This window comes from Hydra viridissima, unplaced genomic scaffold (genome assembly GCF_058129835.1).
Source record: "Hydra viridissima isolate aposymbiotic clone 2 unplaced genomic scaffold, HvirCarnegie_v1 scaffold_1, whole genome shotgun sequence".
Taxonomy (NCBI): Eukaryota; Metazoa; Cnidaria; class Hydrozoa; order Anthoathecata; family Hydridae; genus Hydra; species Hydra viridissima.
In genome coordinates this window covers 28,762,256-28,776,415 of record NW_028324300.1, presented here as the reverse complement: position 1 = coordinate 28,776,415, position 14,160 = coordinate 28,762,256, and the positions used below count along the sequence as shown (strand labels likewise).

Genomic DNA, 14,160 nt, shown 5'->3' with positions numbered 1-14,160 from the left:
AATGCTTTTTACAGTTTTTTATATCTGAAAAAATTAAACACCTTAGATGGAATCAATTATAATTCATTAACTAAAGAAATAAAACTAAAAATAACAGCATGCTTAATCTTTTTCAAACTATACATCAGGTACTTTCATCAGAAAATCAACAACTAAAACATATTTACTTACCTCTCTTTGCATATCAGCTGGAAGTGCAGCTAAAAACTCAGGAGATATTTCTTGGGGTTCCTCAGGAGCATTAGCTTGACTTGCTGAAGCTGTACTAATAGGACGACTTAGTCGTATACCGAACTGTTCACGTAACACTTCTTCCCTGTAATATAAAACAAATATGTGAAACAGTTGGATCTCTTACTAACAAGTAAGACATTTTGTTATTATCAAATCATAACTAAAGCACTGCGCAATCATGTTTGATATTAATGTTTATGCATTTGCTTTAATTTAAAAAGATAACTACAAAAAAAACAAAACACAGGCTTTAAAACAAAAAGAGAACTACCTGATATTTTCAGGCAAAGCTGCTAAAAAAGATGGATCAACAGCAACGGGAATACCCAGATTTTCTAGCTCTCGTTGTATTTGTGCTGCTGCATTATTTATACTTGCCTCTGCACTAATTGTCTGTTCAGATACTGAACTTGGTAAACTGCTTGAAACTGCTGATGCTTCATTTGTTGTACAAACTTCAACCTCTTTGAATGTTTCGGAACCATTAGTAGTGGAAGTTAAAACGCTTACCATAGTATCAGCTGAGGTTGCAGCAGTGGATGAACCTGCCACAACTATATATTGAGAAGAGAGATAATAAGAGATAACTAATATAGAGTAACAGAGAATTATACTTTCAATAGCACATGGATACAATATAGAATAACAAAGAAAAATAGCTTCAATAGAAACATGTGTTTGTTAATGATATAAGAAAAAAAACATTACAATAGTAAAAGCTTAAATCGAAAGTTTTATAATAAAATGTTAGTCTGTTCAATCATACAAATTATATAAAATAAAATACATGAACATAGCATGATTACCATTAGCAGCTCTTAAGTTTGCTGTACTGAATGGTGTTGGTGAAGTCGTAGCAAGCTGCAGCATAATTGCTGCGGCAAGCTCAGTTGCTAATACAGTTCCTTCCTCTGTTCTATTAGGTTCTTCAGAAACTCTCTCTGATGTCTGGGGTGTTTGGGAAAAAATAAGATTACTCCTAACTTGGCGTACACTAGGTGTTTCACCTGGTGTTGCATTTAGTACAGAAGAAATGTCTGGAAGTTCATCTTGCTGTAAATTTGAGGAGTTGCGAGTAAGTGGAGTAAAACCTAAATCACCTGTAAGTGCACCATCATTCTCTCTTAAACGATTCAATCTAGGTGCATCATATGGTGTTTGTTGTGAACTGATATGTTGTATCTGGTTGACACTTGGAGAATTTATAGTAACTGGGACCAGCCCAGAAAACAGAGAGTCTCTGAGAGGAGCATTTGGGGCAAGATCTGGTAAAGGATTAAATGGTGTTATGTAATTTGATGGTGTGTCAAGCTGAGTTGGCAGACCAACTGATGATAAAAGACCTTCACTTCGCATACTTTGAGTAGAGATTAAAGAAGTAGCTGGAGCAGCATTTCGAATTGAATCACTTGGAGTGAAAAGGGATTGATAAGCAATTGAAGCAGGTATTTGAGTTGTTGAGGTGGAAAGTGCAGAAGGAGAAACATCCATTGGTTCAGAATTTTCATTAGTCATTCTGTTTCTGGTATTTGGATTTGAAGCAGAGAGTTGATGAGCTTTTTCTTTTTCGCTCTCCTCCTTTTTCTTTTTCTCTTCAGCAACTTTTTCTTTTAGTTCTTGTAACTGAAGCTTCTCAAGATGAGTCACAATAGAAGGTTTAACAAAGTTTACAAGGTCATGAACACTTGAACCATCCAACAACAAACTCTCTAAAGTCCATCTAGCTAATGAACTAGGAATAGAGTTCAAAACACCAGGTGTTAATTCATTACCCTCCATTTGACTAAACAAATCTTCTTCTAAAGAGAGGCCATCATTGGTTTGATTAGTGTCATCGCCAATAAATATCTGGGCTATAGAATCTGAAATCCAAAATCCAAATTACTCATTTTTTTAACAACACAACAAATAAAAACAAAACAGAAAACAAAATAAGTCTCAGATGATAAGTAAAAATACCAGGATTAGAATTTCCATGTATATGAATAGTGTTTCTCTGAGTAAAGATGCGACCAGCTCCTCTGTTAGTGCGTGAACGCACATTTCTTGCTTCATTATTTGACAATCCACGAAAATGCTGTTCATTGGGCTGCTCTAATAACATAGGATGGATTAAAATTGATGAACGATTAGCTAAGGTAGGGAAAGCTGTGTCGTTTTGTTCATCTATATGTGGGATGTGAACAGTAAATGCAGGTTGTGGAAATGATATCTCAACTGTATCACCTAAAAAGAAAAGAAAAGAAAAAACTAATTCACATTACTAATTCACCCATCGGATTAAGCAACACTACTTTAAAACTTACAGTACATAATCTATTTATTCCTCAACTGAATTATCAAGAAACTATTTTTACAAAATGTTTTTCACATTTTTTACAGATTTATTAATTAGAAAATTTGCAAGAAATTTTTTATTTTCATAAATAAATACCTCAATGATTTTGTTATTTTATTTTTAAGCTTAAAACTTTCTAACAGAAATTGCTTACAGAACTTATAAAATATATATTATCAACTTTAGATTGTTAACATTTAGCAATATTGATAAATTAGTTAAGCAGGTTTTAATTGACTTGCACATATTTTCTGATGAAAGAAAACTTTGAGTTTAAGTCTACCATGTTACTATAGTAATCAGGCTCAGAGCTATTTACTTTTTGACAAAGCTAAAAAAAAAAAACATGTTTTTTTTTTTGTTAATTGCTAAAATACTATTTCTAGCTTTAAATAAAATATTTCTGCAAATAAATTACAAGCATTTGAAAAATGAAACAGATGTGCAGTGAACAAATTTACATTAATGTTCAATTAAAACAATATGAAATTAGTAAACAGATAATTGTAAAATGTAGCTGATTCTATTGACAACAATGGAGATTGATTTTGTATATATTACATAGTTTTATATAACAATATGGTTGTTATAAGAAAAATAATCTGCTGTATTTTATTTAGAAAAACAGTCACTATGATTTTTAGGCCAATCACAAATAGGTCAATGGGAATAATGATCTCTTTTTAGACACTGGTCATGGAAAGGTAAAATTGTACTATATAAATGCTAAAATTTTAATTTAGAAGATTTTTATGAGACCTAATTTGAAAGGCATCCAATAAAAGTAACTCTTGCAACACATTTTCATTCACAATAATAAACATTAATTCTTTACATTACATGCACATTGACCAAACCTTGAAACATTATGATAAGTATGCAATAAGTATGTTTGATTTACATAAACATTTTTTTAGCTGTATTTAATTCAACAACCTAGAGCTTAGATCTTGAACTGTCTGAAATAATTAAGAAATGGAAACTAGTTTGTCAACCATATTTGGTACTGATAATACTGAAACATTTTCATAACATGTTGCACATCATAACCAGAAACAATACATTTCTTTTGATATTGAGAGAAAAAGTATAATGACCTCCTTCATCATCATCTTCTTCAAAGATAAATGGATTTCCAGCCAATGGCACTGTAGAGTTGAGACTACCATCATTTACTCCATGTATGTCATCTTCATCTGTGTCTTCTTCATCAGCTTCATCCTCATTAAGATTTTCTTCATCATCATCTTCATCATCATTATCTAAATAAAAAATTTATTGATAAAACTGTTTTACATTTTATTCTAAGAAGTTATTAATAAAAATAATCTCATAATCTCACAATAAATGTATAAAAATTGATATTATGTATTGTATGTGTGCGTGTGTTTAACACTAACACACACTAATACTAACATAAACACTAACTAACCACCAAAAAATTAAAAAATTAAAATAAGCTACTCACAAAAAGTTATTAAAAAATTAGCAGTTAGCAAGAAACAGACTGATGTTTTCGGAGTAAACAAACTTTTAAAAAATTTTATTTCAATCTCAAAGAATTACAAACTAAAAAAAAAAAACACCCCAAGTAAAGTAAAACACTTTAAAGTAAAACACCAAATAAGGTAAAACACCCAAAGTAAGGTAAAACACTTTACCAGCACCTAAATCATCTTCCATTTGTGAATCATTTCCTTGATTTTCTGTAATAATATTTCTAAATGCTACATCTTCATCATCTTCATCATCCTCTCCAACTTGTATCTCCAATTCAATTTGACTATTTGGAGCTCCATCTGCATTGTTGGCAGTACCTTCATCCCCACTGTCATTGTTGGCATCACCATCTAATGTTACAAACATATTACCATGCTGATCTGAATCAGTGCCTGTGTACAAAAATTTTATTTATAAACTTATTCAAAATAATAAAAAAAACATTAACATGTCAACAAACTTTAAAAATTTAATCTACCTTCACTTCCTTCATTAGACATTGTATCTAAGTTATTTCCATCTTGATCTAATGAACTATCTGAGTCATCATTTAAATCAGCACCATCAGCTGCATTTGCTTCAAAAAATATTTCTTGTTCAACTCCGTTATCACCTGAGCGCTCAGTTACTAGAGTTTCTGCAATTATATTGGAACTTCCTATAAAAAAAACCTAGACATTTCAAAAACCTGAAACTTGCAAACAATAACATCTCCATGTTTGTTAAAATTCCTGTTAGTCCCAAATCTCAAATAGAGTTATTTAAAATACATTAAAGTTATTTGAATCATATCAGGGTTACTTGAAATTTATGTTTGGTATTAACTATTCAAATTATTCTTTTAACAAATTCAAAGTTTCTATAGATGTCTAAAAAAGTTAAAGTATACTTTAAAAAAAGTGGAAAGTATTTTAAAAATTTTAATCAAGATCAATACACACCATTAGATGTCAGCATTTCATTGATCACTCCCTCTAAATTATTGTAGAAGTTTTGACCTAAAAAAGTTCAATATTAATGTATAAAACAAATAAGAGAAAAAAAAACATTTTTAATGTTTAAAATAGAAAATTTTCATTAAAAAAAATATTTTATTGATAAAAAAAAAAAATTTAAAAGTTCTCAAATCTAAAAAAATGCTTCTCATTCAGAAAAAGGATAAAACTATACATAAACTTACTTGAGGCTTGAGCTCCCACATCCACCTCTGTTGATTGAGATATTATATTAGGAGTTTCAGCTGTTGCTAAAAAATTAATTTGTGATATAATAAAAAAAGTTTAAATCATGAGTGTAATGCAAAAATATATGAAGCGGTGCAAAATAAATTTGAAAAGATATATAGAAAACATGTTACAAAAATGCTTACATGTGTCAAGAACTGTAGTACTTTCCTCTTTTTGCTCTTTTTGTAAACTTTTGGCAGGTTGAACAAGTTGAGTGTTAGCTAAGTTTGTTAATTTCTCTAATGGTTTTAACATTGTATTAACTGTTGTTACCAAATCTTGACTTGATAAGTCCAGGCTGTGAGTGCATCGTGCCAAATCTGCTATTAATCCTCGCTTAATTAAAATTTTTACAAATCCAATATTCTGCACAGGGGGCTGAGAAGTAAAGGAAATGGGTGCAGCCGATTCAACCATTAATGTTACAAGATTAAAAAGTGCTTGGAGCCGTAAATGTTTAACTTTACATTCAGGTAGCATTAATGCACGTGTGTAAGATGCTTTTAACTCATCTACAAACACACTTTCAATTTCAGTGTTATGCCAGTATGTTCCAACATAGGATAAAAGTGCACGAGACAGTGTGGAGATATTGCTTGGTTTACTGGTAACTTTTAAAGGATCAGAGTCTTTGTTAGTATGTGGCAGTAGATAATCAAAAAAGAAAGCAAGAACTGGACCATTTATCTGAAATAAATTTGAATTAAATGAAATCATTAAAACAATAAAAAACCTTTTTATACTGATTCTTTATACTTTTTTCACTAAAAATAAAAGTATAAAATTAAAATGAAAAAAGTAAAACAAACTAAACAAACAAAAGGTCACTAACCACCATAGCATTTGGAACAGGAGGACCATCATCAGGATGATGGTAGTTGAACTCAACTATTAGTTTAGCAACTGCAGCATAACTTTTCACAAGCTCAGTTAACAGACGAATTATACAAGTTTCTGAGAGCAATGATTTAGTTGATGTTTCTGTGGTAGATGGGGTGGGTGTCTCTAACAAAGGAGTTGGTTGAACTGAAGCAAAGAATAAAATTTCTAAACTTATTTCTTCAAAACAAAAGATTGTTCAAAATCTTTATATATAGTTTCAAACAAACTCTTCAAAGTAAAAACTTCAAGTAAAAAAACTTTAAAGTAAACTTAAAGAAACAACATTTTGTTAAGAGCGAAATATCTAAAATTAGTCCTAAAATATGCCCTTGCCAAAGCTATATTCTTTCAACATGCTTTTGTTGCATGTATCAAATTAATAACTCAACAAATATTTGCAATTTTGAATTGTATATTATATATATATTTTTTTCATTTCATATATATCCAATCCATTTATGAATTTATTCACTTACTGTTTAAAAAACAAACATGATTAGATTTGAGTAAAAAAGTATAGATTTTTTGAACTAATTAGGAGCCAATAATTTTATCTAAACAGTAAATTTGTCATGCTAAAACATTGTACTAAAGAATGTACTAAAGAATGCGAATAGAGAAATTGTTTGACAGTCAAAAGTCCTAATAACAATTGGCTTTTTAAAGCTGAAGCTTCAGAGAAACTCAATTAACATAAAAAACTTTGCACTAAAAAAAACATTTTAATATGAAATATACTAACCATCTTATTTAAAATCCATCGCTTTTTAAAAAAAATTATTTAAAAAAAAACAACACACCATTAGCAATTTCATCTTCATCTACATTTTCTCCTCTTAATCTGCGAACAAGTGAAGTTTGTGGTGATAAACGCCTTTTAACCTCAGGAACTGGTAACAGATTATTAGTTGGCACAGTAGCAACATTGTCTAACGATAGAAGATGGCGTTCAATAAGTGAGTTTAAAAGTTTTTTAACTAAATGCTCCATTTCTGGGTTACTTTCTACAGCTCCATCTAATCCCAAACCTTTAATTTCTTGAGGTACTTTTACTATTTGGGCTGAATTTGGCGGAATAGTTTCTTCCAATTGGTTACGCCCACGAGAACTTGGCAAGAGAAGTTTAGCAACTTTCATAGTTGTTTCTATGTAAAGGTCTGTATTACGACATGCAATAGGTCCTAATGCACGAAGTAGATAGTGCAGCTCACGTGCACCTAGAGAATTTTGCCCAACACCACAGAACATGTTTGGAATACCATTATTACAAGCAGTCACTACAGCTCTTTCAACGGCATGTTTCATTGTTTCTGTATTTTCAACAATATGTCTCAATAGTAAAATAACTAAAGGAATTGCACCTGGAAAATTTGAGCTTTCCTTTAAATTCAGAAGGTGTTGAATGCCTCCTTTATTTGCAAATTCTTTTGCCTGTTTAAAATCACGAGTCAGTCTTAACAACATTCTTATAGCTGCATTTAATACATCTGAAGCTACTGGCATTGAAAGAAGATCTACTAAATTGCTAAAAAAAGAAAAAGACTGTTTCACTAATATTAATTAAAACTAAATGTAAATTGAAAGACCAGAAGGGCCTGAAAAATTACCTAAGAAGCTCTTCATTATGAAGCTCAGTTAGTCCTGTAATTTCATGATCTTTTGATTTTACTGTAAAAAATAAAAATGATTGAAGTTTATATTACTAAAAGTTATTAATCATTAGTTTTTTTATAAGTATCAATTTTAACAAATGGAAACAAAAGGAATGGACTTACAAATTTTTGACCGATCACTTATGTCAGCTTTCCTCTTTGCACCTTTTCCTGTAGCTTTGTCGCTTTTTTTTGCATCACAGTCAATTGGTACAGCAGATTCAGAGTCTTCAATTTTTGGACAAAGCATAACATCAAGCATGATAGGACGACGGTTACCAGTCTCTTCATTTATCTAACAAATGAAATGTTAAATGTTAGTAAAAATAAGATTAACTGTTAGTAAATTAACAGTTAGATATGGTCTTATAACATGGAACCAAATATTCATTCTTTTTAAATCTATTTCAATAGACAGAAAAGGATAAGAAAGATGATTTCAAAAAAATTAGATTTGTAATATATCTAGAAAAATGTAAAAAAAAAAGCTTTTTTTTCCCAGCTGAAAAAGAAATTTACTGTTATTGTGTAAACCAATTTTACATAAAACTGTTTGTTCAAAGTTTTACTTTGATAACTCAATTATGTTGTTTTTTATGTTAACATAATCAATTTATGTTTGTCTACTCTGCATTAATTGATTTTGATGAAAACTTGTTTCTTTCACTTTTCTTTTACAAAAATTTCTCAGCAAATTAATTTTAGAGCCTAAGATAAAAAGCATTTACCAAAAAAATTCTATTTATTTGTCATAACAAAAGTTTTCACCAATAAATCTATCAAATACCTGAACAAGAGTGTTGAACAACACCATGTACTTTCTTCTACCTGAGGTAAATCTAAAAATAGTAAAGTAAATGCATTTTAAGAAATATAGAATATCTTCATTTAGTTTTTTTTAAATAAAAATTTGAAGGCAAACTCAGCTGAGTTTATTTTTTAAAAAATGAAACAAGCAGCAAAATAACAATCAAGTAAAACAAACCTAACAGTGGATTCACCAGAATGATAGGCTGTGTCAATAGATGCATTATTACTAGTGCTATAGTTACACCACCTGCCACTTCGATCATCAAACCATTTCCAAATATGACTACAATTCTATTGTTTAATAAAATAAAATAAAAAATACCAGATACAAATATTTTCTAAGTAATATTTTCTAAGAGTTAAAACTTCTTAATAAAAATTCTGACTTATTTGATGACATTTGACAATATTTGTTAACTTTGCTTATCAGAAAAAAAATAACTTTAGTTAAAGTTATAAAAGCACTGTTTAAAGAAAAAGAACTTGATTTAAACAACTTATTATTTACATAAAACTTACCTGCACTTTTCTTCTCTTCCACACTAGCGAAGTACGTTCATAATGGTCAAACATAAGAAGAATGGGTGCCAAAAATCTGAAAAGAAATAGCATAATCTCAATTTTAAATCTAAATAGCAAATCTTGGCATATACTGAAATCCTATAATCAATTGAAAATGCATATTTTAATAGTAAATAAAAAATTACCCTGGTGTAATAGGTAAATTACTGAATTTATTTATTTCAGTGATGGCTTCCAATGTGTGTTTAAGCAAACTAAGAATCTCATGGGTCCATGTTTGAAATGTAAGTGCGGCTTGATTTTCGTGGTTCTAAATAAAAATTAACCTTAATTAGGAACTAAGTGCTTTTATTGGTCATTATTGCTTGCTATTTGCTATTTTACCCATGAAACTTTTTTCAATTTAGGTTGTGTGAATATAACTTATTCTTTCTGAATTTTTTTACCTGTGGTAGTCACAACAATTATCTAGAAAAATATAATTTTTTTTTTAAATGTGAAAAATACTCATGAAAAAATTTAAGAAGAACTTCTTAAGCAAGTTGTCAAAACTCTCCTTCTTCTGGAGGCAGTGATCAAAGCTGAAGGAGGAAAAATTTCCAAATTTTAAATTTAAAGACTTAATGTACAACATATAATAAATTATTGTCCATTTCTAACTGATCCCATGTTAATTAGTTTTTTCATAATTAAATTTGATTTGGTAACTCAACTTGCTGCAAGTGGTACCTTTTACTGTAAAAATTTCCTGTCTACTGAATTCTTTTTTGTTAGATGACAAAAAAAAAAAAAAAAAATTAATTATATCTACATAAATTTCCTACCTGAGACAAAAGAAGAAATAAATGCATCCGCCTAGTTAATTTCTGTGCGCAAGCTCCATCACAAAGTAATTCTCTAAGCTGCTGATGCATCTCAAAGTTTCCAGCTTTAATTTCTCTTAATTTGTCGTCAATTTGTGTAGTAATATATTCAGCAGATGCCATTATGTCTTCAGATATACTAACAAGCATGTTAACCTTCCATTCAGTTTTGTTGCGTCTTGATGCTACTACTAAAAGCTTACATACACTATGCACTGCTTTTGGTTGAGAATCAATTAGCTCCATGCATCCTTCTAGAAGAGTGTCAGTGAAAATATCAATAAGTTTACTTATCTCTGCAAGTTGGTCAGTTGAGGTTTTTCTTTCTTCAGTTGTTACATCATCAATAATTACAGCTGGCTTTTTATCCTTTAATAGAGATAAATTATCATTTAAAAAAATCAATAAAATACGATAAAATATCAAACCTCAATACAAAGTTTTAATCTTAAAACAAACTTTTACCGGCTGTAAAGTGACTTCCACCTCCTGACCAAGAGACATAGCTATTGCTTGTAGCATCATATCCTCTTCTGAAGGGTCAACTTCCATCACCTTAACAAATTGAATTAAGTTTAGAAAAACAAATTTTGATGGTGGATTAAGGTTACATTAAAAATCAACATACATTAGACGCAGCTCGAAGCCTTGAAGATCCTGATGGCATTGTTAGTAAAAGTTCAGTTGCAGCTGGAAAATTACCATGGCATGTTATTAAAGCTTCACGTGCCTGTTCTTGTTGGAAACCCATATCAACAAACTAAAGTAAAAAATAACAGAATAAACAAATGAAAATATCTGTTTTTCAGAGCCACATTATAAAATGTCAGAAAAAAGATTAAAATAAATTAGCTCAACTCCAACATGTTGAACAAACATAAAAAGCTTACTGGACTAACAATAAATATTGCAAATAGATGAAATTACATAAATATGTGTATTGATTTTAACAGATTTTAGGGTGCTGATTATGAAAAAAATATTTAAAAAACTCCACCATCTCCAAACTTTTTGCTATTAAGGATTAAAATTTTTTGAATACAGTCTAAAATTGAGTAGGTTAGCCAATTCAAAAACAGGCGAATTTTAAACTATTTTCTATCAAGCCAAAGTCATTAAATAATTGTAATTAGCTTCTGTAAACAAACTCTCATGGATTACTAGAATTTAATCAATTAACTTATTGATGTATGCTAAGAAGATCATTATTTGGGATAGTTCAATTTTTTTCTACAATTTCTATTTATTTTACTAGAAAAGGGTTAATGAAGCTAGGAGCAGACTATTGCATAAATAACAATATTGTTTTTTTTTACTCAGTAGGTACTTATGTGCAATTCCTAATGTTAACTTAAAAGATAGCGTTTTGTAAAGGCTAAAACTCACTGGACAACTTTTGATATAATTGTGGCAAATAACTGCTGGCAAAACAGCAAAAAATATATATCCTATTTCTTGAAGAATGTTTTTAGCATATATTTAGCCTTTATGATTGGTAACCAATATATCTTTTAAATTATGCATGGATTTTTTTATTTATAATAAAATTTTTATATTTGTTACACAAGATCCAAAACATCTCTTTTTTTAAAAGAATAACCTGCTGCAAATGTTCCTCACTGACTTGCTGTATACGAGATGGGGTAGGAGTCTTTTGTATCTCTACTGTACTGCTCTTCTTTTGCTTGCTATCTTTTGGCTTCATTTTTAGTGCTAGTGTTTCTTTTAAAAGGGCTTCTCCACTCATTATATGACACATGATACTTACAATTCGTTCTGCTATTGAGTGATTATCTGAGCAAGCATAAATTTTGCGTTCCCAAAGCAGAGTGACTGATTTAAAAGCAAGCTAAAGAAAAATAAATAAAATCTACAAGTTATTATTACAGGCTGCATAAATATAAACAGGAAACTGCTAAGAAAATTTATTTTAAAGATAAACATTAGTTACCATATGTATCTTTACTAGAAAATTGGCTGTATCAAATGGGGTGAACCCAGGGAGAGTAGAAGATGTTGGTAAACTATAGCTTGATTCTAAAACTGATTTTGTATTTACTAATCGATTAACTAAGTCTAGCCAACCTTCAAGAAATTCACTGAGGCCCACTAAAAAAATCATAAAAATTAACTAAGAAAAATTTCAGCGAAATGACTTCAACAAAAACATTTCAACAAAATTTTAACTTATTTACTGATATACTATATGGATTTTTTTCTTAATGATTGTTTTAGAGTAAATGCGACTAATAAGACAGACTACTTAATACCATAAGAAAAATTTCTGCCAACTGGTAATTTTTGTTGTTAAACTTAATACTAAAACACCTAGAAAGTGATTGTAGAGGACTTGTGTACCAAATGGATCTTGTATCAATTAAACCTTGAAAACAAACATTTAGAAGTTAAATACTAGTCATTTGGACATTATAAATAAGTCACTTTTAAACATTTCTTTCGTAAAGTGGTTCATAAAAAATTCTTCTTAGAAAATATTTGCTCCAAAGTTTGTTTACTAGAATGTGGTATATAAGAATATGTAGTTGATATCATGACTCTATCTAAAGGCAAGTCTATGCACAACAAGAAATTGGCCCAAAAAAACAGCAATTACTTTATTGCAGATATTCTGGTGTCTTGGTTGGAAGTGTTTATAAACCTATATCCTTACATACACACTCCGCATCAAAACTTTGAGACCACTTCAAAAAATTTATAACTTAACTAAACCATAATTTAATTCTTATTTTAAATATATCATTCTAATAAATAATAGCTTACATATATGCATGAATATCTAAAATATTTGGACTTAAAATAAAAAAATTTTAAAACTACTTTATTTTTTAAGACATTTTAGATTGAACCCTTCTCTAAATTATTTTTATATAAATTTATAAATTTAAAAAATGGGCAAAGCAAAAGACATCACCAAATAGTTCATAATTATCTTAAAGGAAGTATATATAAAAAGTAACCCAGTACATTTAGTACACAATCCTCTACTCTATACAAATGCTCATTGTATAATTACAGAAATATCTATTTGTTAAAAAGAATATGTTTATCATACTTCTTGAAATATTTAAACTCACCTATACTTTTAATATTTGTGCAGTCATACAAGTATTCTTCTAAGATCCAATTAAAAAGACTGAGAAAAAAAAAAAGGTGATATATATAGCAAACAGTTTGTGAAAGAATAGTGCACAGAAGTTGAAGCTTAGTTTACTTATGCTCTTAAATTATTTGTTAATTACAATTTAAAGGGAAAAAGTTTTTAAACAGGTTTTAAACCTGTTTAAAAATTCAAAGTAAAGGAGGCAAAAACTTTACATATCACCATGCTCAACCAATGTTCAATTTTGACATAAAAATCACATAAAGATGACTTTAAATTAGAACTTCTGCAAAAAAATTAATAAAAACTTGAATGAAGTAAGTGACTAAAATTGTATAAATATAGACCCCTAACCACATGTGTAAATCTAAGCAGACTTACTTAAAAAGTGCTTCCAATCCTCCATCTTTTTCTAACTGCTGTAACATGAGGTGATAAGGGTTTTTTGCAGTATCAAACAATGCCACAGACCAAATTCCAATGCAACATACATAAAATGTTAGCCTAAAAAAATACTTTCTTTAAGCATAACTTTTAAACCTACAAAGGATTAAAATAATTTTCTGCTAGATTACATTTTTTTTTTTACATATGCATTCTGTTACAAAATACATTTTGGTGATTACCACAACAAATTAAAAATGATGTTGATATGTTAAAAAAATTTAGAAAAAAATCTAATATCTTGATTCTGCCCATCATTACCCCAAGGTAAGAAAGAACCTAAATTTTATAAATATAGTTCATGTTGATTGACAACGAGCTGACTTTTTATCAACTTACTGTCAATCAAACATTAAAACCAAAACGTATCTCACTGTCTTAGATTTACTCCTAACACAACTAGACGGACAATTTATGAGGTTTGTAACGCAGTTGGTTATTTTGATTGTCTCGAAACAAATCAATTTTTAGAAGAACAGAAAATTTCTTTTTGAAGTTAATGAAAAGTATGCTAAAATGTCATTTGATTTAAAGAAACAAGAATAGGATATGAAATTTGCAATATTTT

The 14,160-nt window shown here is 29.3% G+C and overlaps 1 protein-coding gene across 6 annotated transcripts in view; it reads right to left on the bottom strand.

The window, feature by feature from the left end:
* LOC145192219 (E3 ubiquitin-protein ligase HUWE1-like) overlaps positions 1-14,160 on the bottom strand; it is a 36,665-nt gene that overhangs the window by 7,796 nt on the left and 14,709 nt on the right. For 2 of the 6 annotated variants that reach the window (XM_090092369.1, XM_090092358.1), the window contains exons 25-49: positions 13,530-13,652; positions 13,123-13,181; positions 11,979-12,136; positions 11,628-11,876; positions 10,656-10,787; positions 10,493-10,582; positions 9,989-10,396; positions 9,350-9,474; positions 9,162-9,237; positions 8,818-8,933; positions 8,620-8,671; positions 7,956-8,127; positions 7,788-7,848; positions 6,981-7,705; positions 6,131-6,324; positions 5,442-5,985; positions 5,253-5,318; positions 5,014-5,070; positions 4,551-4,730; positions 4,234-4,464; positions 3,670-3,834; positions 2,194-2,460; positions 1,041-2,096; positions 506-788; positions 172-316 (exon numbers count right to left, since the gene is read on the bottom strand). In XM_090092369.1, coding sequence (XP_089948495.1) covers positions 172-316; positions 506-788; positions 1,041-2,096; positions 2,194-2,460; positions 3,670-3,834; positions 4,234-4,464; positions 4,551-4,730; positions 5,014-5,070; positions 5,253-5,318; positions 5,442-5,985; positions 6,131-6,324; positions 6,981-7,705; positions 7,788-7,848; positions 7,956-8,127; positions 8,620-8,671; positions 8,818-8,933; positions 9,162-9,237; positions 9,350-9,474; positions 9,989-10,396; positions 10,493-10,582; positions 10,656-10,787; positions 11,628-11,876; positions 11,979-12,136; positions 13,123-13,181; positions 13,530-13,652 — 5,734 coding nt within the window. The remainder of the gene's footprint in view (positions 1-171; positions 317-505; positions 789-1,040; positions 2,097-2,193; positions 2,461-3,669; positions 3,835-4,233; positions 4,465-4,550; positions 4,731-5,013; positions 5,071-5,252; positions 5,319-5,441; positions 5,986-6,130; positions 6,325-6,980; positions 7,706-7,787; positions 7,849-7,955; positions 8,128-8,619; positions 8,672-8,817; positions 8,934-9,161; positions 9,238-9,349; positions 9,475-9,988; positions 10,397-10,492; positions 10,583-10,655; positions 10,788-11,627; positions 11,877-11,978; positions 12,137-13,122; positions 13,182-13,529; positions 13,653-14,160) is intronic. The other 4 variants (XM_090092385.1, XM_090092377.1, XM_090092391.1 and 1 more) reach the window with 3 other exon arrangements.